Genomic DNA, 21,722 nt, shown 5'->3' on the forward strand with positions numbered 1-21,722 from the left:
CGAAGTGTGTTCTACTTCGTAAGAGTGCTGCCAATAATGCCATGTATTACAGGTTATCGGTGTTCCATGAGCTTACTGGCTGCCCTGGTAAAGACAGGCGTAACAGTACTGTTGTTTGCTCTGCTGAGGAAGCACTTCGTGCCAGTTATAACTTGTATAGGGCAATATGCTACAGTAGTATTAGAACTGAAGAACAACAAAATCAAAATCTCACTGCTCTGTTTGAAATCCTCAACCATTCACTGTGCTTATTGAAACACGATTGGCTATTTGTGTCGTTTTTGATACTGTGTGTGCGCGTTTGTCTTTGCTGAACTCTTCCAATATTAATGTCCTTTTAAAATCATTTTTTAAAGGTTTCATATGGTTGTTTGGGAATAAATAGCTGGCCGTTTGCTTATGAGTTAGACTCTCTCAGCTCTCACTTGACTATTTCTGATCATTTGCTGTCTGGTGTGTATATTGTTTTACTATTTCTGAGTTTGAGAAAATGTGCGTCCACAGTTTGCTTTTTTTCTCTCATTTTTATCACAAGGACCTTTTGTATTGTCCCCAGGAAACCACGTTGTCTCTCATTCATTGCCCACCAATGAGAAACATAATCTTACTTTTAGCGCCAGCGTACTTTGACACCCCATCCCCCGTTCTTTCTCCCCTTTGACCCCTCCACCCCTTGGGCAGGCCATGATACGGAGCAGGACTCGGCCGTGCAGGAGACGGCAGATGCTTTGATGGCCCGTCTGGGTCTTCTCCTGGGAAGCAAGGGTGGAAGTGCACTAGAGCGGAGAGAGAAGGTGAGTGGTGCAATCCTCTTGAGCCGTAATTCTCCAGGCCTTGTGCACAGAAACTGTGCAGGCATTGTGCGCATGAGCCAACTGGGCACATCAACTTGATTGCACTTTGTTTGAAAGACTACAAGGTGATGTTTGAAGAATTTGACGAATAATGCATTCCAGAGCTTAAGATTTAAAAAATCTCTCAAAGGCTTTGGAATTTGTGGTATTTTGCACAAGACATGGTCCCCATCAAGGATGTTGTTTTCATTGATAAATGCTAAGAAAAACTTCTGACTGTATTTTATCCAAATGTAGTTGTTCGACCGTCGATCGAAGGCAGTTTTTGCCATCCTTTTTCAATTCCTTCTAGATTTGCATGAAGAATATTCTGTCTCTTTTTTTGGCTTTTCCTTAGCGGTTGATGAAGAGAGTTTAATATTAAATTTCAAGCTTATTTTAATTTTTGTCGTCAAATTTGCAGGAATAGTTACCTCCTCTGTCGAAAAATTTCCATTGGTATGAAAAGACATTATTGTAAAACAGCTGTTGCACACTTTCAAGTGACATGCCTTTTTGAAAACTATCTGCCTGATTGTGACTCGTATTACATCGATGGAGAATAATGTCATGTTTCTGCTCCATTGGTCTGAATGACTTGCAACGTGTCACTTAACACTTCTCCTGCGAGGTGGAGAAATCTAACACATTATTTTCATATCAGAACTTCTGCCATTTGTGGCTGTTTCAAGAATGTGAGAAATGTGCGTTGTTTTCTCGATTTCTTCAACCACTTCTATTGCTTTTAACTGATGAAGTAGAAAATTAGTTTTCTGAGAGGCCTTAACATGTAACAGGATATGCAGATGTGCTACATATGTGTCAGTATGCAGACGTCTTCGTTTTTTTTTGCCTCTAAATTTGTTGATTATACAGCACATTTTAATTCATTTCATTGATTGACGCCAGGTACGAGTTTGTGCTTTCGCCCCCTATTCCCCTGGAGAAATGTTTAAAGTGCAATTCAATTTGAATGGTCAAATACATAAATTCCATAACTTTATCTTTGTGTACACATGTGGGTCTGCAATTATTTAATTGTAATCTGCTTGGATTTCCCCCTTTTTAATCTCCACTGGAATATGTGGGTATATCATGATTAGGAGATAATTAACCTTTTCAGCCTCGTATTGATGTCTTACGTAATAAGAAAATTCCCATCAGTGTATTTGAATTGAAACCCCAAATTCCTTTGCTGTGTTTATCAGAGTTATAGATTTCTTGCATTGAAGTCTACTGCTGCTGTTATGCATATTTATTATTGCTATCCCTGACAGTCAATATCCATACTTGTTTTCGGTAGTTTTTGAATTTGTAGCCCGTGCAATGGTCCACGATTTGTAGTGTTTTGTAGTTGCTGTATTTTCACGCAAGTAACCCGTGGGCCAAACGTTAAATGAGTTCCAAAAAATCTAACTGCGGGGTGTACTCGTGTGCGGGTTATACGGTATTTCACGATACGGCAGGTGACATAACCACCTGGGGATCCAAGCTAAGTGATCAAGGAGATGCATGAAGGGGCAGGTTTTTTTTTTGCAAATTTAATTGTAATATCTTTAATTGCAGTTCTTTTGCATATTTTACCTACACATACATATACAACAAAACACAACATGCATTTTAAGGCCATTTTCCCTGCTAGAGCAGGGGTTAGCCTTGCGGTCCCCATGACAATCTTCTCCATCTTGCCCTATTTTCTGCATCTCTCCTTGTTAACCCCCTTGCCCGCATTTCTTCTTCCACCATCTTTAGCCAAGTTTTTCTTGGTCTTCCCCGTCCTCTACTTCCTTCTACATTCATTTCCATCACTCTTTTCAACCAGTCACTTTCATCCTTCCTCAACACATGACCAAACCATCTCAACCTGTTCCTCTTCACAGCATCAATCACAGGCTCTATTCCCATCATTTTTCGCAATTCATCATTTGTCTTCCTCTCTCAACGATACTCTGCACATCCATCGAACCATTCGCATTTCCACCCTTTCCAACCTTCGTTGCTGCTCTACGTTCATTACCCATGTCTCGCTCCCATAAATCACAACACTTCTCACACATGCAGCATACGCCTTTCCCTTCAGCTTCAACGACACTCCCGTCCTCATCAGCATGCCACTCAGTTCCTGAAACTTCTTCCATGCACATCTCACTCGAGCAACCGTTGCCGAGTCTGATCCACCTTCTCCATTCAGCATGTCTCCGAGGTAGCAAAATGTTTTCACACCTTCCAGCTTCACGCCGTCTCCAAGATCCAACTCAACATTTCCTCCATGTGCAGCTCCCTCTGTGCACACCTTACATTTGAATGTAGCTGCCACACTGGTTAATGACCCTCTCAGACCACTACATTTTTGATGAACCCACTCAGCGCACATTGTACATTGAATGGAGGTCACTCCGACACCCTTCCTGCACACAGCACAGGGCCACTTCCCAGTTCTTTCCACCTCACCACATGCTTTACCACTTGCCATCACCTTCGTCTTTCTGATATTCACCTTCAGACCTTTTGTCTCCATACATTCCTTCTACTTGTTCATCTTTTCCTTCAGTCCATCCATACTTTCCGCAATCAACACCAGATCATCTACATACAACAATTCCCACGGTAAACCCTCCTTTACGTTCTGAGCCAGCACCTCCATCACAGCTACAAATAGTAGTGGACTTAGTACCGACCCCTGATGCACTCCCACCTTCACCTCAAACTCACCACTGTTCCCGTCCTTCGTCCTTACAGCTGTGCGCGCTCTTTTGTACATTGCCATCACGACTCTGATCAACCATTCCTCCACTCCTAACTTCCTCATTGCCCATGTCAATACTTTGCATGGAACCCTATCGAATGCTTTCTCCAGATCAACAAACCCAAGAAACAACTTCTTCCTCTTCTCCATGTACTTCTCCTGCAACTGCCTCACAATAAAAAGCATGTCTGTGGGTCCTCTTCCTGGCATAAATCCAAACTGCATTTCTTCGATCTTCACTTTATTCCTTATTCTCCTCTCTAACACCCTTTCCAATACCTTCATTCCATGCTCCAATAACTTTATCACTCAGTACGAGCCACACTCTAGAGGGTCACCTTTCCCCTTGTACAGAGGGACGAGGGTACTCAGTTCCAAATCCACTGGAATGCGGCCTTCTTTCACCGCCAGATTACAGATCTCTGTCATTGTCTTCACACCCCAACTTCCTGCTGCCTTCAACATATCTCCCACAACTCCCGTCGGCCCTCCCGCTTTTCTACTCTTCATTGCTTTTATCGCTTCCTCAACTTCCTTCTCAGTTATCTTCTCTGCCCTGTCCTAAAACTGGGTTACTCTCTATGTTGCCATCCCATTCATTCTCTGTATTCAACAGCATTTCCATATATCTTTTCCATCTTCCTTTAATTCCATCTGGGTCCACAACGATTTGTCCCACTTCATCCTTCAAGCAACTCACCCCCATCACATCACACCTCTTTCGCTATCTGCTTTGCAATCCTGAATACTGCTCTCTGACCCTCTTCCGAATCCAAGCGTTCTCCGAACATTTTCCTACATGCCTCCTGCGCCTTTGCCACCTCTTTCTTTGCAGCCTTCTTGGCTGCCTTCTAACTTTCATGCTCTGCTGTTTCTGCTCCCGTACCCTTCGCCTTCTGCCACTTCTTGAACTTCTTCCTCTTCTCGTCAATCCTCTTTCCAACTTCATCATCCCACCACCATGTTTCCGAGTGCCTCGGTGGTCTTTTTGTCCATCCACATACCTCACCAATGGCTCCCAACAGACTAGCTTTCATTGACATCCAACCACTTTCAAGGTCAACCACATCATCCTCTACCCTACTGAGCCTCTCTTTTAATGCCTCCCTTCCTGTCACCTCTTTCAACCTCCACACTTTCATTCTCTGTTGGTACTTCACCCGCCGAGCTCTCCTCGCACCTTTCACCCTTGTGTCACAGACAACCAAGTGGTGCTGTGAAACAGCCTCCTCCCCCGGGATCACCTTTGTGTCCCGGAGGTGCCCCCTATCTCGCCTACGCACCATCAGGTAGTCAACGGTTGTCGTCGACCCACCTGACGTGTATGTAACAAGCTTATTATCCTCTTTCTTGAACTGAGTATTACAAATCAACAAATCAGCTCCATCAGCAAACTCCAAAATCCTTTCACCTTCTCCATTTCTCACACCATATCCGTAACCCCAATGAACTCCCTCAAAACCATCCATACTCCTTCCCACATGTCCATTTAGGTCTCCTCCTACCACAATAACTTCCTCATATTTCACGTTTTCCATCAGCTTCTCGATCGCACACCAGAACTTGTCCTTCTCTTCATCGCTCCGACCAACCTGCGGAGCATATCCCGAGATGACGTTCACCAAGAGCTTTCCAATCATCATTTTCACCATCATGAACCTGTCACTCACTCTTGTCACACTCACCACACTGTCTACAAACTCCTCAGAAAACAGGACACCAACACCATTCACGCCCTCCGGGCACCCTTGCCACACAAACTTGTATTTCTGTCGCTGCCTACCCTTCACCATTCTCACACCACTTCCCTTCCATCTCATCTCTTGCACACAATATATGTCCACTCTTCTTCTGACCAATACTTCCACCACTTCTCCTGATCTCCCTGTCATTGTCCCTACATTTCATGTCCCAAACCTCAGAAACCGATCTCCACTTCGGGCTGTACCGTGCCCATATGTAGTTGTAATTGTCATGGTTCTCTTTTTGAGGCAATGTTTTTTTTTTTATGCCCGGATGCCCTTCCTGACGCCAACCCTCTTAGTCGTCTCTTACGACACGCAGGGATACGGTGTACCTATTCTAAATCCAGGGTACACACTGGGAAACTTTTAAAACATGGAAATTCTGGAGGGTGGGGGGCGGTGGGGGGGGGGGGGCATCACGGCTGTGGGGGCCCGGTCAGCACCACGGCGGCCCGGTCAGCACCACAACACGTTTGCCCGGTCAGCACCACACCACGTTTATTCGGTCAGCACCACGGCGGCCCTGTCAGCACCACACCGTTGGCCCGGTCAGCATCACACCACGTTTGCCCGGTCAGCACCACGGCGGCCCTGTCAGCACCACACCACGTTTGCCCGGTCAGCACTACGTTTCCCGGTCAGCACCACGGCGGCCCGGTCAGCACCACACCACGTTTGCCCGGTCAGCACCACGGCGGCCCGGTCAGCACCACACCACGTTTGCCCGGTCAGCACCATGTCAGCCCGGTCAGCACCACACCACGTTTGCCCGGTCAGCACCACGCCAGCCCGGACAGCACCACACCACATTTGCCCGGTCAGCACCACGGCGGCCCGGTCAGCACCACACCACGTTTGCCCGGTCAGCACCACACCACGTCAGCCCGGACCTACACATACATATGTAATGTGTTCCGGTTAGGGTATACCTACACATACATAATTATGTAATTTCAAAACTATTTAACGTACCGGTAAGTAGTCTTCTGTAAAGCCTGCACAGTCGTCGTCTTCTGTGTCACTGTGGTTTCTGTTGCAGCTTGGAATCGGCAAGAGTGGGACTGTGTTCAGTTAGCAAGTTACTTGTAGAGTGCTTGCCGAATGGCTTAAGAATTCCATTCAAAACAGTTGATAAGGAACTGCTGGCTTGGCAAGCCCTAGCTAGCTGTTTGGTAACTTGTTACACTCCAGGTTTGCCACAATTATATTGTCATCACTCTCATCCTCGTCTTCTCCAGAAATCAGCCCACTTTTTCGTCAACTTTCAGTTTGAATTCGGATGTGAAACTTTTCCATTTTCTCTTATTTGTACTGACAGCAGACATTGTACAACAGGGAAGACTTGCAATGGTATGGACAATTTTGTGGAATGATATAAAATTCAACAGCCTGTGCAGGGTATTTATACATTTCTAATGGATGAGCAGCGTGGTTTCTGGTTGCATCGGTACTGGAAACCACAGCTGGTTTTTAACAGTAAAGTTTAATGAATTCAACAACCCTTTCTCAAGATATGAATTTTAATGTCAATTGGTTATATTTAATACAGTTGTTAGTGTATGACAAAGCCTGCTGTAAATATGGATATCGCACATCTCCTGGTCATGTGGAGAGGAAAGCAGGGATGTGTTCAATTACCAAGCAGCTAGCTAGTGCTTGCCAAGCCAGCCATTCCTTCATGGTTTTGAATGAAGTGCTTGCATGAGTGCTTAAGCCACTTGGTGAGTGCTCTACAAGAAACTTGGTAACTGAACACACTCCTGCCTTGCGGGGTATACCAAGTGCTGATTATATATGTGCTTGAAATGTTCCTAGGGCACTTTATCCCCAGGTGCGGGGGCATACCAGGGAGCGGTTATTTGCATGAAAATATGGTACTGTCCTGTTGATTTTGAGTCTTTGTTGTAATTGGACCCACTAAACCACTAAGGGGTTGTGAGACTATTGCAACGTGTCTGTCTGTCTGCTTATCTGTCTGTCTATATATTTTGCCTTAAAAAAAACTTTTCTCTGTAACCGCTGGTCTGAACTTTAAACATAGGAGGGACTAACCATGGAGGATGTTTTATTGATAGCTCTGTTGTCATAGGTCACATGGTATGTCAGCCATATTGGATTAAAATAAATAATTTGGATATATTTTTCTCGGAAACTGCTCAACAAAATAAATTGGTACTTGGCAAATGTCCTGAACTCCCCAGGGGGTATGTAGAGTGGTAACGCTGACATCAGTGAAATAGTATTCAACCAGCCTCAATTGGTTGAATCGAAATCCTTATCCGAAACATCTGGAACTTGATATATCTGATCTACAACCTGATGTGAGTAAAGAATTAAATTTATGACGTTATTGGTCACGTGGTCTGGTGGCCATATTGGATTGAAAATAAAAACATTTAAAAATCTTCTTCTCCAGAACCGCCTAACAAATCGATGTGAAACTTCATACTTGTAAGACTAGCCATGGGGAACATAGTTTGAATTTATTTTCATATTTTCCTTCATTGACACAATTGAGTCTTGATGTACACAAAAGTGGTTGTTAAAAATCCTAATAATAAATCAATAAAGCTACGGATAATGGAAGTACAAGACTTCATAAGTATTGGATCAGTGAAGTCAAATTTGTTATTATTGCTATATATACTCAAGACATTTGGATTTAAGATCAAAAGATGAATATGAGGAAGAGTACAGAAGGTCAGCTTTTATTTCTTGGTATTTCTATTTCATATATGTCTTACCATTGTAGAACAATAGCATTTTTTATGTTCATTCCCCCCATTTTAGGTAAGCATTATTATTATTATTATTTTATTAGTAATTAGTAATTCTCGTTACTCCCCAGGCTCAAATGCAGCAACAGGTACAAGCTACCACAGGAGTAAGCTTATAGGTTTGCAGTTAAGGGGATCGGCTTTTGCACCATGTTTATGTAATGTAGTGATGTTGGTTGACTTCCAAGCAGGTTGAAAAGGACCTAGGGCAAATTATAGGGTGAAAAGAGCAGAAAGAGGATGTGCAAGAGCAGCAGAGCAGGTTTATAGACCATGTGTACTGATGCCACCCGGGTCAGTTGCAAAATCTGAGTCACGGGTTGCTAGAAACGTCTCTACCTTCTCAGGTGCAAAATAATGTTCAGGAACAAACTATTGTATAGTACTAATTGTTCAGGAACAAACACGTATGAGTTTTCCTTACGGGGAACCGTCAGTGGACTGAGTGTTTGTGAGTTCAACATGTTTGGGAAGGAAAGATTGTGAATAAGAAGAAGAGGAATTGCTCCTAAGGAACAAGAGGAACACATAGGTTGTTCCTGACAGAGAAATAAGGAAAGTGAAGCATTTTAAAATACCATTTAGAACTTTTAAAGTAAGAAGCAAGTCCATGCAATTGAAGTACAATTTGGAACTGTCGAGAAAGGAAAATATAAGGAATGAACGAAGGAAGGAAATGCAGGCAGAATGAGCTTGTGTTTTTTTTTGGAGTGAATCTTTTTCTTTTTTCAGCAAAGATGGGGAATATTTCAGCTTCTTCCCCAGTTTTCCCTTCCACTACTGTGATTCAGAGTTTGCGGCTGTATCCTTCCTGTTCACCCCGTGTCCTCCCATCCCCATGGTTTCATTCTTGTACATTAGTGCTTCTCAACTTTTTTCTATTTCACGCCAAATTTTCAGGCCCGCTCGATCCTCGTGGCACACCGAAACAAATTTTTACCATTTCAATGTGTTATATTTTCATCGCCTACTATTATAGCCATTGGAGGGAAGAGTAAAAATCGCATTTTTACACAGATGAGCAAATTATAAACAATGTAGTGCATTTAAAATTTTATTATTAAAAAAAAAAGTTTTATTATGAAAAAAAATCCTTATTTATACTATTCAGCCTATAAAGGAGATTATAAACTCGATCTTTTTGTAACACGTCTCAGATATGTCATTAAAGATCACAGGGCAGTTAAATAATTTATTTAAAACTGTTCCCAAAATTCCCAAAGTTCCCAAAAAGGTGTATGCTGCATGTGTGAGAAGTGTTATGATTTATGGGAGCGAGACATGGGTAATGAACGTAGAGCAGCAACGAAGGCTGGAAAGGGTGGAAATGCGAATGGTTCGATGGATGTGTGGAGTATCGTTGAGAGAGAGGAAGACAAATGATGAATTGCGAAAAATGATGGGAATAGAGCCTGTGATTGATGCTGTGAAGAGGAACAGGTTGAGATGGTTTGGTCATGTGTTGAGGAAGGATGAAAGTGACTGGTTGAGAAGAGTGATGGAAGTTAATGTAGAAGGAAGTAGAGGACGGGGAAGACCGAGAAAGACTTGGCTAAAGATGGTGGAAGAAGAAATGCGGGCAAGGGGGTTAACAAGGGGAGATGTAGAAAATAGGGCAAAATGGAGAAGATTGTCATGGGGACCGCAAGGCTAACCCCTGCTCTAGCAGGGAAAATGGCCTTAAAATGCATGTTTTTGTTGTTGTTGTTGTTCCCAAAAACATTTAATTGAGAAATTGAAGTCCCATCCGTACTTTAATTTGACATGAGTGAGAAACTTGCGCCTGTGTTGTGGAATAGAGGCGTTTAATGTTTCATGTTCAGCTCTATGCTGGAAAGAGCGACACAACGTTCCTGATCCAAGCTCCTCAGACATGATTACTTGTTGAAGGTGGATGGAGGTTATATTTTGACTCCTGTCTGTCTGTCTGTCTGTGAACAGGATATCTCAAAATTATGGACGGATTCAGACAAAATTTGGTGGGGAGGCTTGGTATGTGAAACTGACGAAATTATTAGATTTTGGTGAAGATCCGGATTCATATCTAGTTCCGAGAATTTTTAAAGTGATTCTTCACCATTTAGAGATATGGCAAAAAAACGATATATAGCACGATACCTGAAAAAGTTGTGGATGGATTCAGACGGAACTTGGTGGACAGATTTGGTGTGTGACAAGGAAGAATTGATTTGATTTGGGTAAATATTTGAATCCGGATCTGGATCAGAGACTTTTTAAAGTGATTCTTCACCATTGAGAGAAAGAGCAAAAACCTATTATTTAGCACGATATCTCAAAAAGTTATGGACGGATTTGGACGAAACTTGGTGGACAGACAGGTTGTGTGTGGGCCTAGGACTAATCGATTTGATTTCGGTGAAGATCCTAATCTGGATATGGGAATTTTTAATTCTCAAGCGATTCTTCACCATTGAGGGATTGTGCCTAAAACGATATATAGCATGATATTTCAAAACGTGGATGGATTATGACAAAACTTGGTGGTTGAGTTGTTTAGGGGACAATAACAATCCGATTAGATTTTGGTTCAGGTCCCGATCCAGATCCGGCTTATCAGTGGGATACAAATTGTAAACTGGTCAGCCTGGCGAAGGTATGCTCTCTACCGAGTGCCGTTCTAGTTATTTCTGATATGTGTCAATGTTGAGAAGCTCACTTCACATCAACGGGACGATTAGAGAAGGTTGGATGCTCGTTTTTACATCTGCAGCCAAAATGGGTCCAGAGCATGTCTCACTGAACTGATATTTGAGAGTGCAGTTGCTCCTAGGGTCTAAATTCTTATTGGGCCTTCAGAGAAAGATCCTTAGCTGATGCCTCTGCAGATGAAACAAAAGCATCACGAACCCAGTCATACTGCTCCATTGACAATTCTTTATTGCCCTCTAATTACAAAAGTACTGCGACACCTTTGTGATTTTGTTATGGCACATCAGTTGTGAAGCACTGTTCTGCATGTCCTTTGTTCCTCCAAGTCTCCGTCTATTTTGTCCATCTATCCTGCGATATTGGTGTGTCCCACACCACCCGCGCCTCCCCTGCCTCCCCCATTCCCCACCCCACCTACCCTTTCTCTTGTTCTTTTCGTTATTTCACACCGTAGTCCGTTCTGTGTTCTAGTTACCCATGAGCCTTTACTCTGTACATACAAAAAACCCAGTTTAAAAATAAAATAAAATAGTTCAATCGGTATTCAGATTTACCATATTTATTACACCAGTAGCAACTGTTACAGCGAGTCACCAGAAGGAACATCAATGGCCAAATCAGTACAGCTTAAAATTTACTTAAAAGGCCATTTTCAGTACTTTGGAATATTTTTCAACTCAAGAATATTATTTCTTTATTAGCTCAGCTGGGATTTTCTTCCATCTGTGCTGTTTGTGAAAAGGGCAATCTACATATCTAATCTTCAACAATGGAAGATTTTTTTTATCCCCTTTCCTCTCATCCTTTCTTATCCCAACCTCCTTCCCTATGCTTCTTAAGTCGATTTGAAAATAAGTGGCACACATACATATTTTGTTATTATCTTTCAATTTTGGAAGACGAGCCTTTTGCAAAAAACAATAGCAAGTTATTGTTTAGTCATTCAATGTTGGACCACAGGAACAAACTGATAATCATTCATCTTTTCAAGTTTCCTATGGTCCTCAGGTTTTCCATAAGATGACCTTTCCAAAGAATTACAAAATACACAAAATTAAAGTGAAAGTAAATGTCTAAGAGAACGATTTCCTTCGTTCATTCCTTATATTTTCCTTTCTCGATAGCTCCAAATTGTACTTCAATTGCATGGACTTGCTTCTTACTTTAAAAGCTTTAAATGGTATTTTAAAATGTTTCGCTTTCCTTATTTCTCTGTCAGAACAACCTATGTGTTCCTCTTGTTCCTCAGGAGCAATTCCTCTCCTTCTTCACAATCTTTCCTTCCCAAACCTGTTGAACTCACAAACACTCAGTCCACTGACAGTTCCCCGTAAGGACAACACTACCTTCATACTTGTTTGTTCCTGAACAATTAGTACTATACAATGTCATTAAATGACACAAGAAAAAAAGAAACGAAAAAAACCAACAAAACAAACCTGGAACAGCTTGGTATGCAGCTCGATTTTTACAAAGTTCACTCGAATTCACTCAAAGTTCACTTGCCTCACTTTCCCCTAGATGCCTAGAACCACACAGACCACACAGAACCACACACACACAGAACCACACAGACCACACAGACAGACACAGACAGACAGCTCAAGCGAATGAACAGAGTGGAGAGAATCTCAACTGCATTTCCATTTCACAAATGTGAACATGTCATCACAGATCGTAGGGTAATACAGTTCCAACAAAGAGCCGATGGTGCTCGTGGCAACCCAGTTTCGGAAACCCATCCAACAACAGCGCTACATCTGCTGTAATGTTGGTGCATGAAATTGCACCGGAGCTCAGTAAATTCTTCTCGACACAATGTCATTTGGTGAAAGTCCGATATGAGTGGAAACGGATTGCAGGCAGCTGACAACACACGGGAGATGGAAATGTTATTGGGTGAGTGTCAACTAGCGCGAGGCCAATGTTGGAACAGACTCGAGACCGATGCTATGGCAGGAAGATGTAAACGTCACTTGTAATTCAATCATTTCCTTCAGAACTGCAGGATATCATGTTTTTGGTGTTGCCTGACACCTTTGTGAGGCCTGGAAGTGGTGCAGCAAAAATAGAGATGCTTGTTATATGCTGTTTTTTGTGTTGCAGCTTTTACGTGCTCCTCCCCGACCCCCTGGTCACGGTGTACCTCCGAGCCCCGAGAGGAGTCACGGCAGAAAAATGTGTTATTCTGTATGTCAAAGATCAATGGAGAAGCCACCCCAATTGTTACTCACAAACAAATATTGTATTAAGATCACACAAGAATAACAGTACAACAATAATAGTAATCAAAAGTACAAACAATATGTCCTATGATGGTACCATCAGTTTTGTGATATATAACTCGCTGTGCTCCAAGTGAGTGAAACAAGAACATCCCCAATGTCTCTTATTCCCGGCTTCAAGCCCAAAGTTGATTCGCTCCAGCGATCGCCAGAACGATGGCCAATCGAGACCAGAATCCCGTGTGGATGGCAAGTACAGTCACACAGCCCAAAGCTGCACAAAGGCGCCCTCAAGGCGACTGAGAAATCACACCCTCGGGTATGGACTTTCACGGCTCACAGTCGGCGAACCGCAAATTAATCTTCAGAAGCCACGGTGCACACACACACACCAGAGACGTGAAAACGTATTGCACACACAACGTGAAAATGAAAGCGGTGAAAACGGCTGACGAAGCAAAGAAACCTTGCTCGACGCGCGAAACGCACGAGTGAAAATGGCCGACGACCTGTTCTTGAGACGTAACGGCCCGACGATAATTCTCCTCGGAATCCACTGCCAAAAACCTGACACGCAGGTTGATCGGTCACAGCGATGACAACTCTGTCGCAGGGACCCCTTTCCCGGGAAACGAGAAAGTTCGCTAGTGACTCGCTAGTGAAAGTTCAGAACTCGGAGCAGCTCGGCTCCTTCTTGTCCGACTCACTCTCTCCGCCTTCTTTTCTCTCCTCTTCCTCTTCGTCGTCCGGTTCCCGATCCGGTTTTCTGTTTCTTTTAACATTAACTTTTTTACCTTTTGAAAACAGTTCATGAACAATAAACCTTTTGAAAACAATAATAGTACATGGAATCAGAAATATTTACAGTGGATGCAAACCACCACAACGGAAGTGACGAATCCGTAACACAGCAAACAACCTCCTTTTGAAAAAGAAAAAAAAGGTACACTTGTGGAAGACCAAAATAATCATTCATTTTGGTTTGCGATTCTATGGTTGTTGTATTATCAGCACGTTTTTTGATTTAAAAAAAAGAAAACGTGGATATTGTTATCGGCTTGGTCTGTCTGGCTGTCTGGCTGTCTGTCCGTCACACTACCTCCTCCTAAACCAGTGGTTCTTAACCTTTATAAAGACGCTGAACCCTAACAAAACCCACCGAACACTCGCTGAACCCCTCAAATTTGACAAAAAAAATTAACAAGAATTGCATCTTAATGCGTTTGTTCTTCTTTCGGGAGGCAATCTGGGAAATGCGTGATTTTGTTTTGGCAAGGGCCACCCTGAAATCATTTTCGCATGCAAGCCTGCTCCTTTTCTTTGTTTTAATGTCCACCAGTTTCGAAAACGCATGCTCGCAGAGATACATTGTAACGAACGGCTTGAGGATGTCAAAGGCAATTTTAGCGATGTGAGGACACACTTCCATTTGGCGGCACCTAAACGTTGAGAGCGGTGTTGTGCCGAAGAGTTGTTATTGAGTCTGGCTCTGCTGAAGTTCGATGAGGTCGTCGAGGTATTTGTCGTTGACATCTGCCGTTGCAACGTCGAAAGTAAACGGCTGCCGCACTCATGCTAGGTATTGCTCTTGGTCGGGGAAGTAGCCGTCAAATGACTTTCCCAGCTCATCCAAGTGCGTGGAAATCGCTTGCTTCAGCTCCCCCAGTACAGCAGTGCCTCCAACTTCAGAATCATCTTCGATCCCGCTCACGCACTCGTCCACTCGTCCAGTAGCGAAAAGTTTGTGAAGTTGTCGTTCTCTTTTCGCCGCCTCCACAACGGTAACTTCTTTCGGAAAGCGCTCAGCTTTTCTTCAGATTCGATGACATTCACTCCACCGCCCTGCGTCTGGCAAGTGACATGATTGAGTGCGTCGAAGATGTCAGCCAAGTACGCCAAGGCGAGGATGAACTCTGACTCTTGGAAGTGCGTTGCATGGCAATGCTGGTGTTCTCGCAAAAACAGGGCTAATTCTACACGCAAGGCAAAAACACGGCTCCCTACATTCCCTCGTGATAACCATCGAACGTTAGAGTGGTAGAGAAGGACTTCGAATTCAGAGCCAATTTTATTGCACAGCTCTTTGAAGATGCGATGATTCAGAGCACGGCTTCGCACGTAATTCACAGTTTCAACGACGATTTTCAGAACATTGGCCAGTTTTGGAGGCAGTGTTTTTGATGCCAGCGCGTGTCTGTGCAGGACGCAGTGCGTGGCAATGATGTGTGGTGCATCGGCCTTCACCAGCGCTCCAAAACCGGAGTTGCATCCCAGCATGGCTGGAGCTCTGTCCGAGCAAACTGCAGACACCATGTTCCACGAGAGGCCGTTGCTTCTGAAGAAGTCGTCCACAATCTTCTTCACGTCAGCTGCCTTCGTCGTTGTTGTGAGGCTTGCAGAACAGAAAGTCTTCCTTGATCTCGTCTCCTTTGACATAACGCATAAATACGATGAGCTGGCTAAAATTCGAAACATCGGTGGTCTCGTCGAGTTGAAGGCTGAATTTCGTCGGGCTCGCGACTAAATCTGCAACTACCTGGGCGAGTATGTCGTCGCTCATGTTGTTGATTCTGCATCTGATGGTGTCATTTGAGAGTGGAACGAGAGACAACTTGTTTTCAGCAGCTTTTCCCAGCATGATGTTGGCCATATTCAACGTGGCCGGTTTGATGAGTGTCTCGCCAACGGTGTGCGGTTTGCCCTGCTTTGCGATCAGGTACGCAACTTCATACGACGCGGTGAGGATCGGTTTGTCAATTGGAACGAAGCCGAGAGTGGGCAAGGTAGCACTTGCGTCGAATCGGACTCTCTTCAATTTGAATTCATCCAGCATTGTTTCTTTGTACTGCCCCTCGCCGTGCAGTTTTTTGAAGTGTTTCCGTAGTTTTGCTGGTGCTAGGCTGGAGTTGCTCAACTTGACATTGCAAAGCATGCATTGAGGACGCTAACTTCCGTCCCGTTCCATCAAACGCGTGAACCCGTACCGCACGTAATCCTCCGACCACTTCCTTTTTTTGCTCGACATTCTGCAATAAAAAAAAAGAAGAGTAACAAACTGATCTTAATTGAGTTCGGGCAAATAATTATATGACAAAAATTAAATAAGGAACATGCTTAAATATAATCAGTACCCCTCTGAAAACTGAGAAATTTTAACGAAGAAAACATAACTTGTAGTTATGATGACGGGATTTATTATCTACTCAACTCTATGTCACCTCAAATCCCATTATAATATTACATAGAAAACTGTGAATTGTTAGTTTTGAATTGCGACCAAAGGACTTATATCACCTCCACCTAATTTTCTGAGTAATTCAATCGTATTTTATAATCACCATCCACTTTTGACTTTAATATAACTCTGAACCCGCCCTGCATATCCACAAACATTTCCAACTTACTTTTCAATTCATCAGTAACTCCAAAGTAAGGCGCGACCAATGACGCACGGCACACGGCAAGCTAATCAAGGCTATTCACTGGAATTTCCGAACACCTGCAAAGTCCAAAATCCAGTAAGTAAGTAAGCAAGTAAGCACCATCAACAGAATAATTAGGAAGTTGCTCATTGATTCAACTTACTGCAGTCAGTGTGAAACAACTTATCTTAAACACAGACCAGAGAAACCATGAATGGGATGGGAATGCAATTACAAATAACATTTCCATTCGTTCGTAACATACATAGCAAAATAATAATAATATTAATAATAAGCGTAATTACACATAGATTCAAAATTGATACAAAACTTTAAAAAAAACAAATTGCAATGCGTTTCGGAGGACCTCCGCCGAACCCCTGAGACTGGCTCACTGAACCCCTGGGGTTCGGTCCTAAACGGTTGTGCAGAAATTCACCCAACTTGGTAGTTATGATCAACACGTGTCACAAAGGTGCAAGAGTAGTATAATTTCGTCCGTGCCCCCTGGGGTCCTGTGGCAGGGTCAAAGTATAAAATACCAAAAACATTATGGGCACATTTTTAAACTTTTTTTTTTTTTGAATGAAACTTTGTATATGCAATCAACATTAGGGGACACATAAAATATGTAATGATTTTTTGGATTTGAACCCTGGTTCATGCCCCAGGGACTGGGGACTTGGGATCACAGGGGTCAAAATGGAGAAAAATTTAACTCAAAATTTGATCTCAGGTCATTCCTTGTGGATCTTTTTTCCATCTTTCAATTTTACATTAGGTGGAAAGCGTGTGGATGGCATGCCATCAACTTCGTTCGAGTTAAGTTTGTGATATAGTTGTGGATTCTATTCTACGCTGCCCTGTCTTGGGTTTGTTTAGTTGGTTTTTGATGTGCTCGAGTATCATTTGAATATCAATCTTTGCTCTTTACTTTTTTTTGGTTCCTTCTGATGACTCCAATGCAGTATTTGGTTTTCTGTTTCATTGTGGATTAATTGATGAGTTTTTCAATGTTGGGGTACATTTATTAGGTATGATAAACTGCAGGTTTGTGCTTTTGTCCTTTTTCGAGCCCCCTCTGCTTTGATGTTTCTTACTTTTGAATATTTTTAGACTATTTTCCATTTTATTTTACTTCATGGTATGCAGACAAGTCAAGGCAGGTCAATTTGCTTTGTCAACTGGAGTAAAATTTTGGCAATTTAAAAATGATAAATGGATTGACTCCTACAACATCGGCTGTTAAACAGAACCATCCACAATTTTCACATGAAATGTCAGTTTCTCTTCACCCTTAAGCATCTTCATGGAAAAATTTACATTCCCAGAACATTGTTGTTTGAGATCCCTTCACATCTGCCCAATCTATACAGTGTTCCCCTTAAGTTTGGGAAACTCGTCCATGGGAAGAAGCTTGGCTGTTTTTTTTTGTTTTTTTTGTAGAACGGACACATGCCAGGTTTGAACAGGCACGGGGCGGCACTTTAACATTTGGACAAACAGATGGATACATTTGTGGGAATAATTATATCTGAACCTTTGTGTGCTATTGTACTTATTCTACGATTATTCTGGTATTGACAATCCATCAGGCGATTTAGCCAAGGTACTATAGCTAAAGGTATGTTGGACAGCCTTGGAAATGATATAAACAACATGGTCTCGTACTTTTGCAGAACAATACAATTTGAATTTTCCTGAGACTGCTGGGACTTGTCTGAGTAGGTGTAGCAGGTCCGATAACATGGCAAGCTTTGAAGTTTGCAGTGTTTGTACTTAATTTTATGAATAATGGTAATGCAGCTTAGTGGAAATGAGCTTGGGCCCTTTTGCCAAATATTTGTATGGATTGTTATTTTGTTATGTTAATTTGATATTCACAGGGTAGGTTAATGCTCATCGTCCATAACTGTTATGCAACAGCCATATGGTTGATGACAACCAAGCAGCTTTGGCACAGGACCATCTCCCTGGACATATCTCAGGCATTCGACACAGTTTAGCATCCTGCTTTGTTAGCTAAACTCTACCTGTGGCATAGAAGGTCGCCTTAATTCTTGGATTTCTTTCTTACTCCACTCAGGCAGTCAATGGGTTGCTGTTAATGGAGCCCTCTTCCCCTTCTCCCAGTGAGGCTGGAGTTTCCCAAGGCAATGTTTTGGATCCAGTCTTGTTGCTCATCTACATAAATGACCTCTGCGATGCTCTGAAAAACTCTTCCTTTTTGCAGATGACTACACATCGTGTCGTACAGTACCCCATCGCTCTACTAGGGCAGAATGCAGCTTCATCACTCTCTGCTGATCTGAAATTGATTATATGCTGGCCTGATAAATGGAACGTGTTCTTAAATCTTGGAAAATCTTTCTCCCGAAGTATTGCAAATGAACCAACTGCCTATCTTTTTTCCATAATGAGATGCTGGAAGAGATTCAGTCTGTAGAGCTTCATAATCAGCAATGACCTCTCCTGGCCTGCAAGACAGGGCATCTAACACTGTTCCAGGTCTTTCCTTTGAAAAATTGAACTACTCAGTCTGCAAGGCCTTTTTTCTTTGCTAAAGGAGTGCTGTTCATTATTTGATGGTGCCCTCATTTTACATCCATCTCTGCTAGATTCCATTGAATCCAAAGCTCTCAACAATAGTGGAAGCTGCAGTGATGAGGCCGAATCACATTGCAGACGGGTAGAGGGCCTCACTGTTTCCACCTTTTTTCTGGTTTAGCTACTTCTGCTGTCTCAGCTCTCTGACCCTCGCTAAAAACTCCAGGAATACTTATAAATGTAAATTAGATATTTTATTAGTTCACCTGGACCGAAGTTCAGGGGAGCATATGCGATGGCGCATAGTCTGTCAGCCCGTCCATCCATCCGGTCTATCTGTCCGTCAGCCCGTCCGTCCGTCAGCCCGTCCGTCCGTCTGTCCGTCAATCCGTCCGTCTGTAAAAACTTGAAACTTCTTCTCCGAAACCACTGATGGGATTGCGACCAAATTTGGCACAAATTATATTTGTTGTGTTGTGACTAAAGTTTGCTCACGGCATTAAAAAAAATTGGGGTCTAAGGGGGTTTACTGGGAGTCAAAGTGGATCCAGGTTTGACCCCCCCAAAATAGGAATTTGCTTTTTCTTCTGAAACTACACACACTATTTTGATGAAACTTGACCACAACCTTCACCACCGGGGATGTACCAAAGTTTGTTCACGGCACAAAAAATTTCTGCCCCTTTAGGCGTCTACGGGTGGGTGGGGGAGGGGGGGGGGGGGGGTTGACCTCCAAAATAGGTAATTGGTTTCTCCTCAGAAACTACACTCACGATTTCTATGAAACTTGACCACAACCTACACCACCCGTGATGTACCAATGTTTGTTCAAGGCATTACAAAAATTGGGATCATAGGAGGTATATGGGGTTGCGGGTTTGGTTGAGGGGGTTTTGAGGGTTGCCCCCAAAAATATATTTTTTTTTGGTTTGCTTGTTTAAAGTCTTATGATTATGTTCGTATGATTCTACATGCTGCCCTGTCTTCTAGCAACCATTGAAATTGGTTTAAAATACCCTAAGTCGGTGCAGTATACTGTTTATTCTATGAGGTGAGCACCAGGGGTATTGCCCCTGTTTTAAAATTATTTTGAAAAAATTTCTATGCACATACTATTTTATAAGCATCATTATCCCTTTATAACCAAACCCTCTTACTTGCAGGTTGCAGAGTTTCTTCTCCTCCTCTTTCACACTTTTTCTTGTTGCCAGTAATTAATTCCCTTGGTTATTGTGTCCACGAGTTACCTGTTGCCATACTGTTGGTTCATTCCTTCTGTCACCTTCCATGAGCATCAATCTTGGAGAAAACAAAAAAACCCAATAGTGACTAATGAATTACAGCTGAGTGTTACTAAGGCAATTTCCCACAACACTTTATTACCCTCGCCTGAGGAAAGGGTATTGCATTTGAGTCAGTTTGTGCGTTTCTCTGTTTGCCTGCTTGTCTGTTTGTCCGCACAGAATCAATATGATTTTCTCTGCAACCGTTGGTCCGATTGATAGGTAATTTTCGCCATAGGTGTGCAACTCCACCTGTATAATTTTTTAATGAGAATTATGACGTCATAGGTCACGTGGTTCGGCCGCCATCTTGGAAAAACCGAAAAACTTTGCACCTCTATATCTCCGAAAGCGCTGAATAGAAAAAAATGAGACGTGGCTCATTGTAAAGAACTCCATCGGGAATAAAATATGTTAATGATGATTGCATAGGTGCCTCCATTATGACATCATAATTCGACAAGTACAAAACTTCATCCTTTCAAGATGAAATTTCTTGAGCGTCATGTAGACATAAATTGGTGAACGAAAACAATGATGACGTCATCGGTCACGTGGTTTGGCCGCCATCTTGGAAAAAACGAAAAACTTTGCACCTCTACAAAAGCACTGAATAGAAAAAATTCAGACCGCTCATTGTAAAGAACTCTCCATGGGGAATAAAATATGTTAATGATGATATAGGTGCCTCCATTATGACGTCATAATTTGACAAGTAAAAAACGTCATCCGACCAAGACAAAATTTATTGAGCATAATCTCGGAATAAATTTGTGGAGACAACAATAATGTTGACGTCATCCATCACGTTGTTTGGCCCCCATATCTGTTTTAACACAAAAGCCTGAAAAACCACTGAAAATACATGCTTGCGAGGGTTTGCAATATCTGATTGCTCTTTTTCTTGTTTTTACTGGAGACCATTTGATAAGGCTTTAATATTCTCCTGATGGTGATTTGTTAATGTGACTGTATATTTGATCAACACTTTTGAAAAGCTCAATATTCCATTTAATAAATCAATTAATAATAATATATATATATATATATATATATATATATATATATATATATATATATATATATATATATATATATATATATATATATATATATATATATATATATATATAATTATATATATATATATATAATTATATATATATATATATAATAATATATATATATATATATATATATATATATATATATATATATATATATATATATATATATATATATATATATACATACATACATATACAGTAATCCCTCGCTATATCGCGCTTCACTTTTCGTGGCTTCGGTACATCGCGGGTTTTTCTCGCTAGTATATGTAAAATTATATATCGGATTTTTCATTATATCGCGGGATTCTGCGGCCTATAGGTATTTTTATTTTTTTAGATTTTCATTATTTTTGCGGTAAAATAAGCATTTTCTAGCCTAAAAAATTAATAATAATATAAATAAA

General features: G+C 42.0%; 1 protein-coding gene across 4 annotated transcripts in view; it reads left to right on the forward strand.

Annotated features, from left to right (window-relative positions):
* The window catches only part of LOC137431634 (protein TANC2), a 384,138-nt gene that overhangs the window by 156,892 nt on the left and 205,524 nt on the right, over positions 1-21,722 (forward strand). For all 4 annotated transcript variants that reach the window (XM_068123171.2, XM_078782260.1, XM_068123170.2 and 1 more), the window contains one exon: positions 682-794. In XM_068123171.2, the coding sequence (XP_067979272.2) occupies positions 682-794 (113 nt within the window). The remainder of the gene's footprint in view (positions 1-681; positions 795-21,722) is intronic.

Source organism: Myxine glutinosa, chromosome 7 (assembly GCF_964187855.1).
Source record: "Myxine glutinosa chromosome 7, kmMyxGlut1.1, whole genome shotgun sequence".
NCBI lineage: Eukaryota > Metazoa > Chordata > Myxini > Myxiniformes > Myxinidae > Myxine > Myxine glutinosa.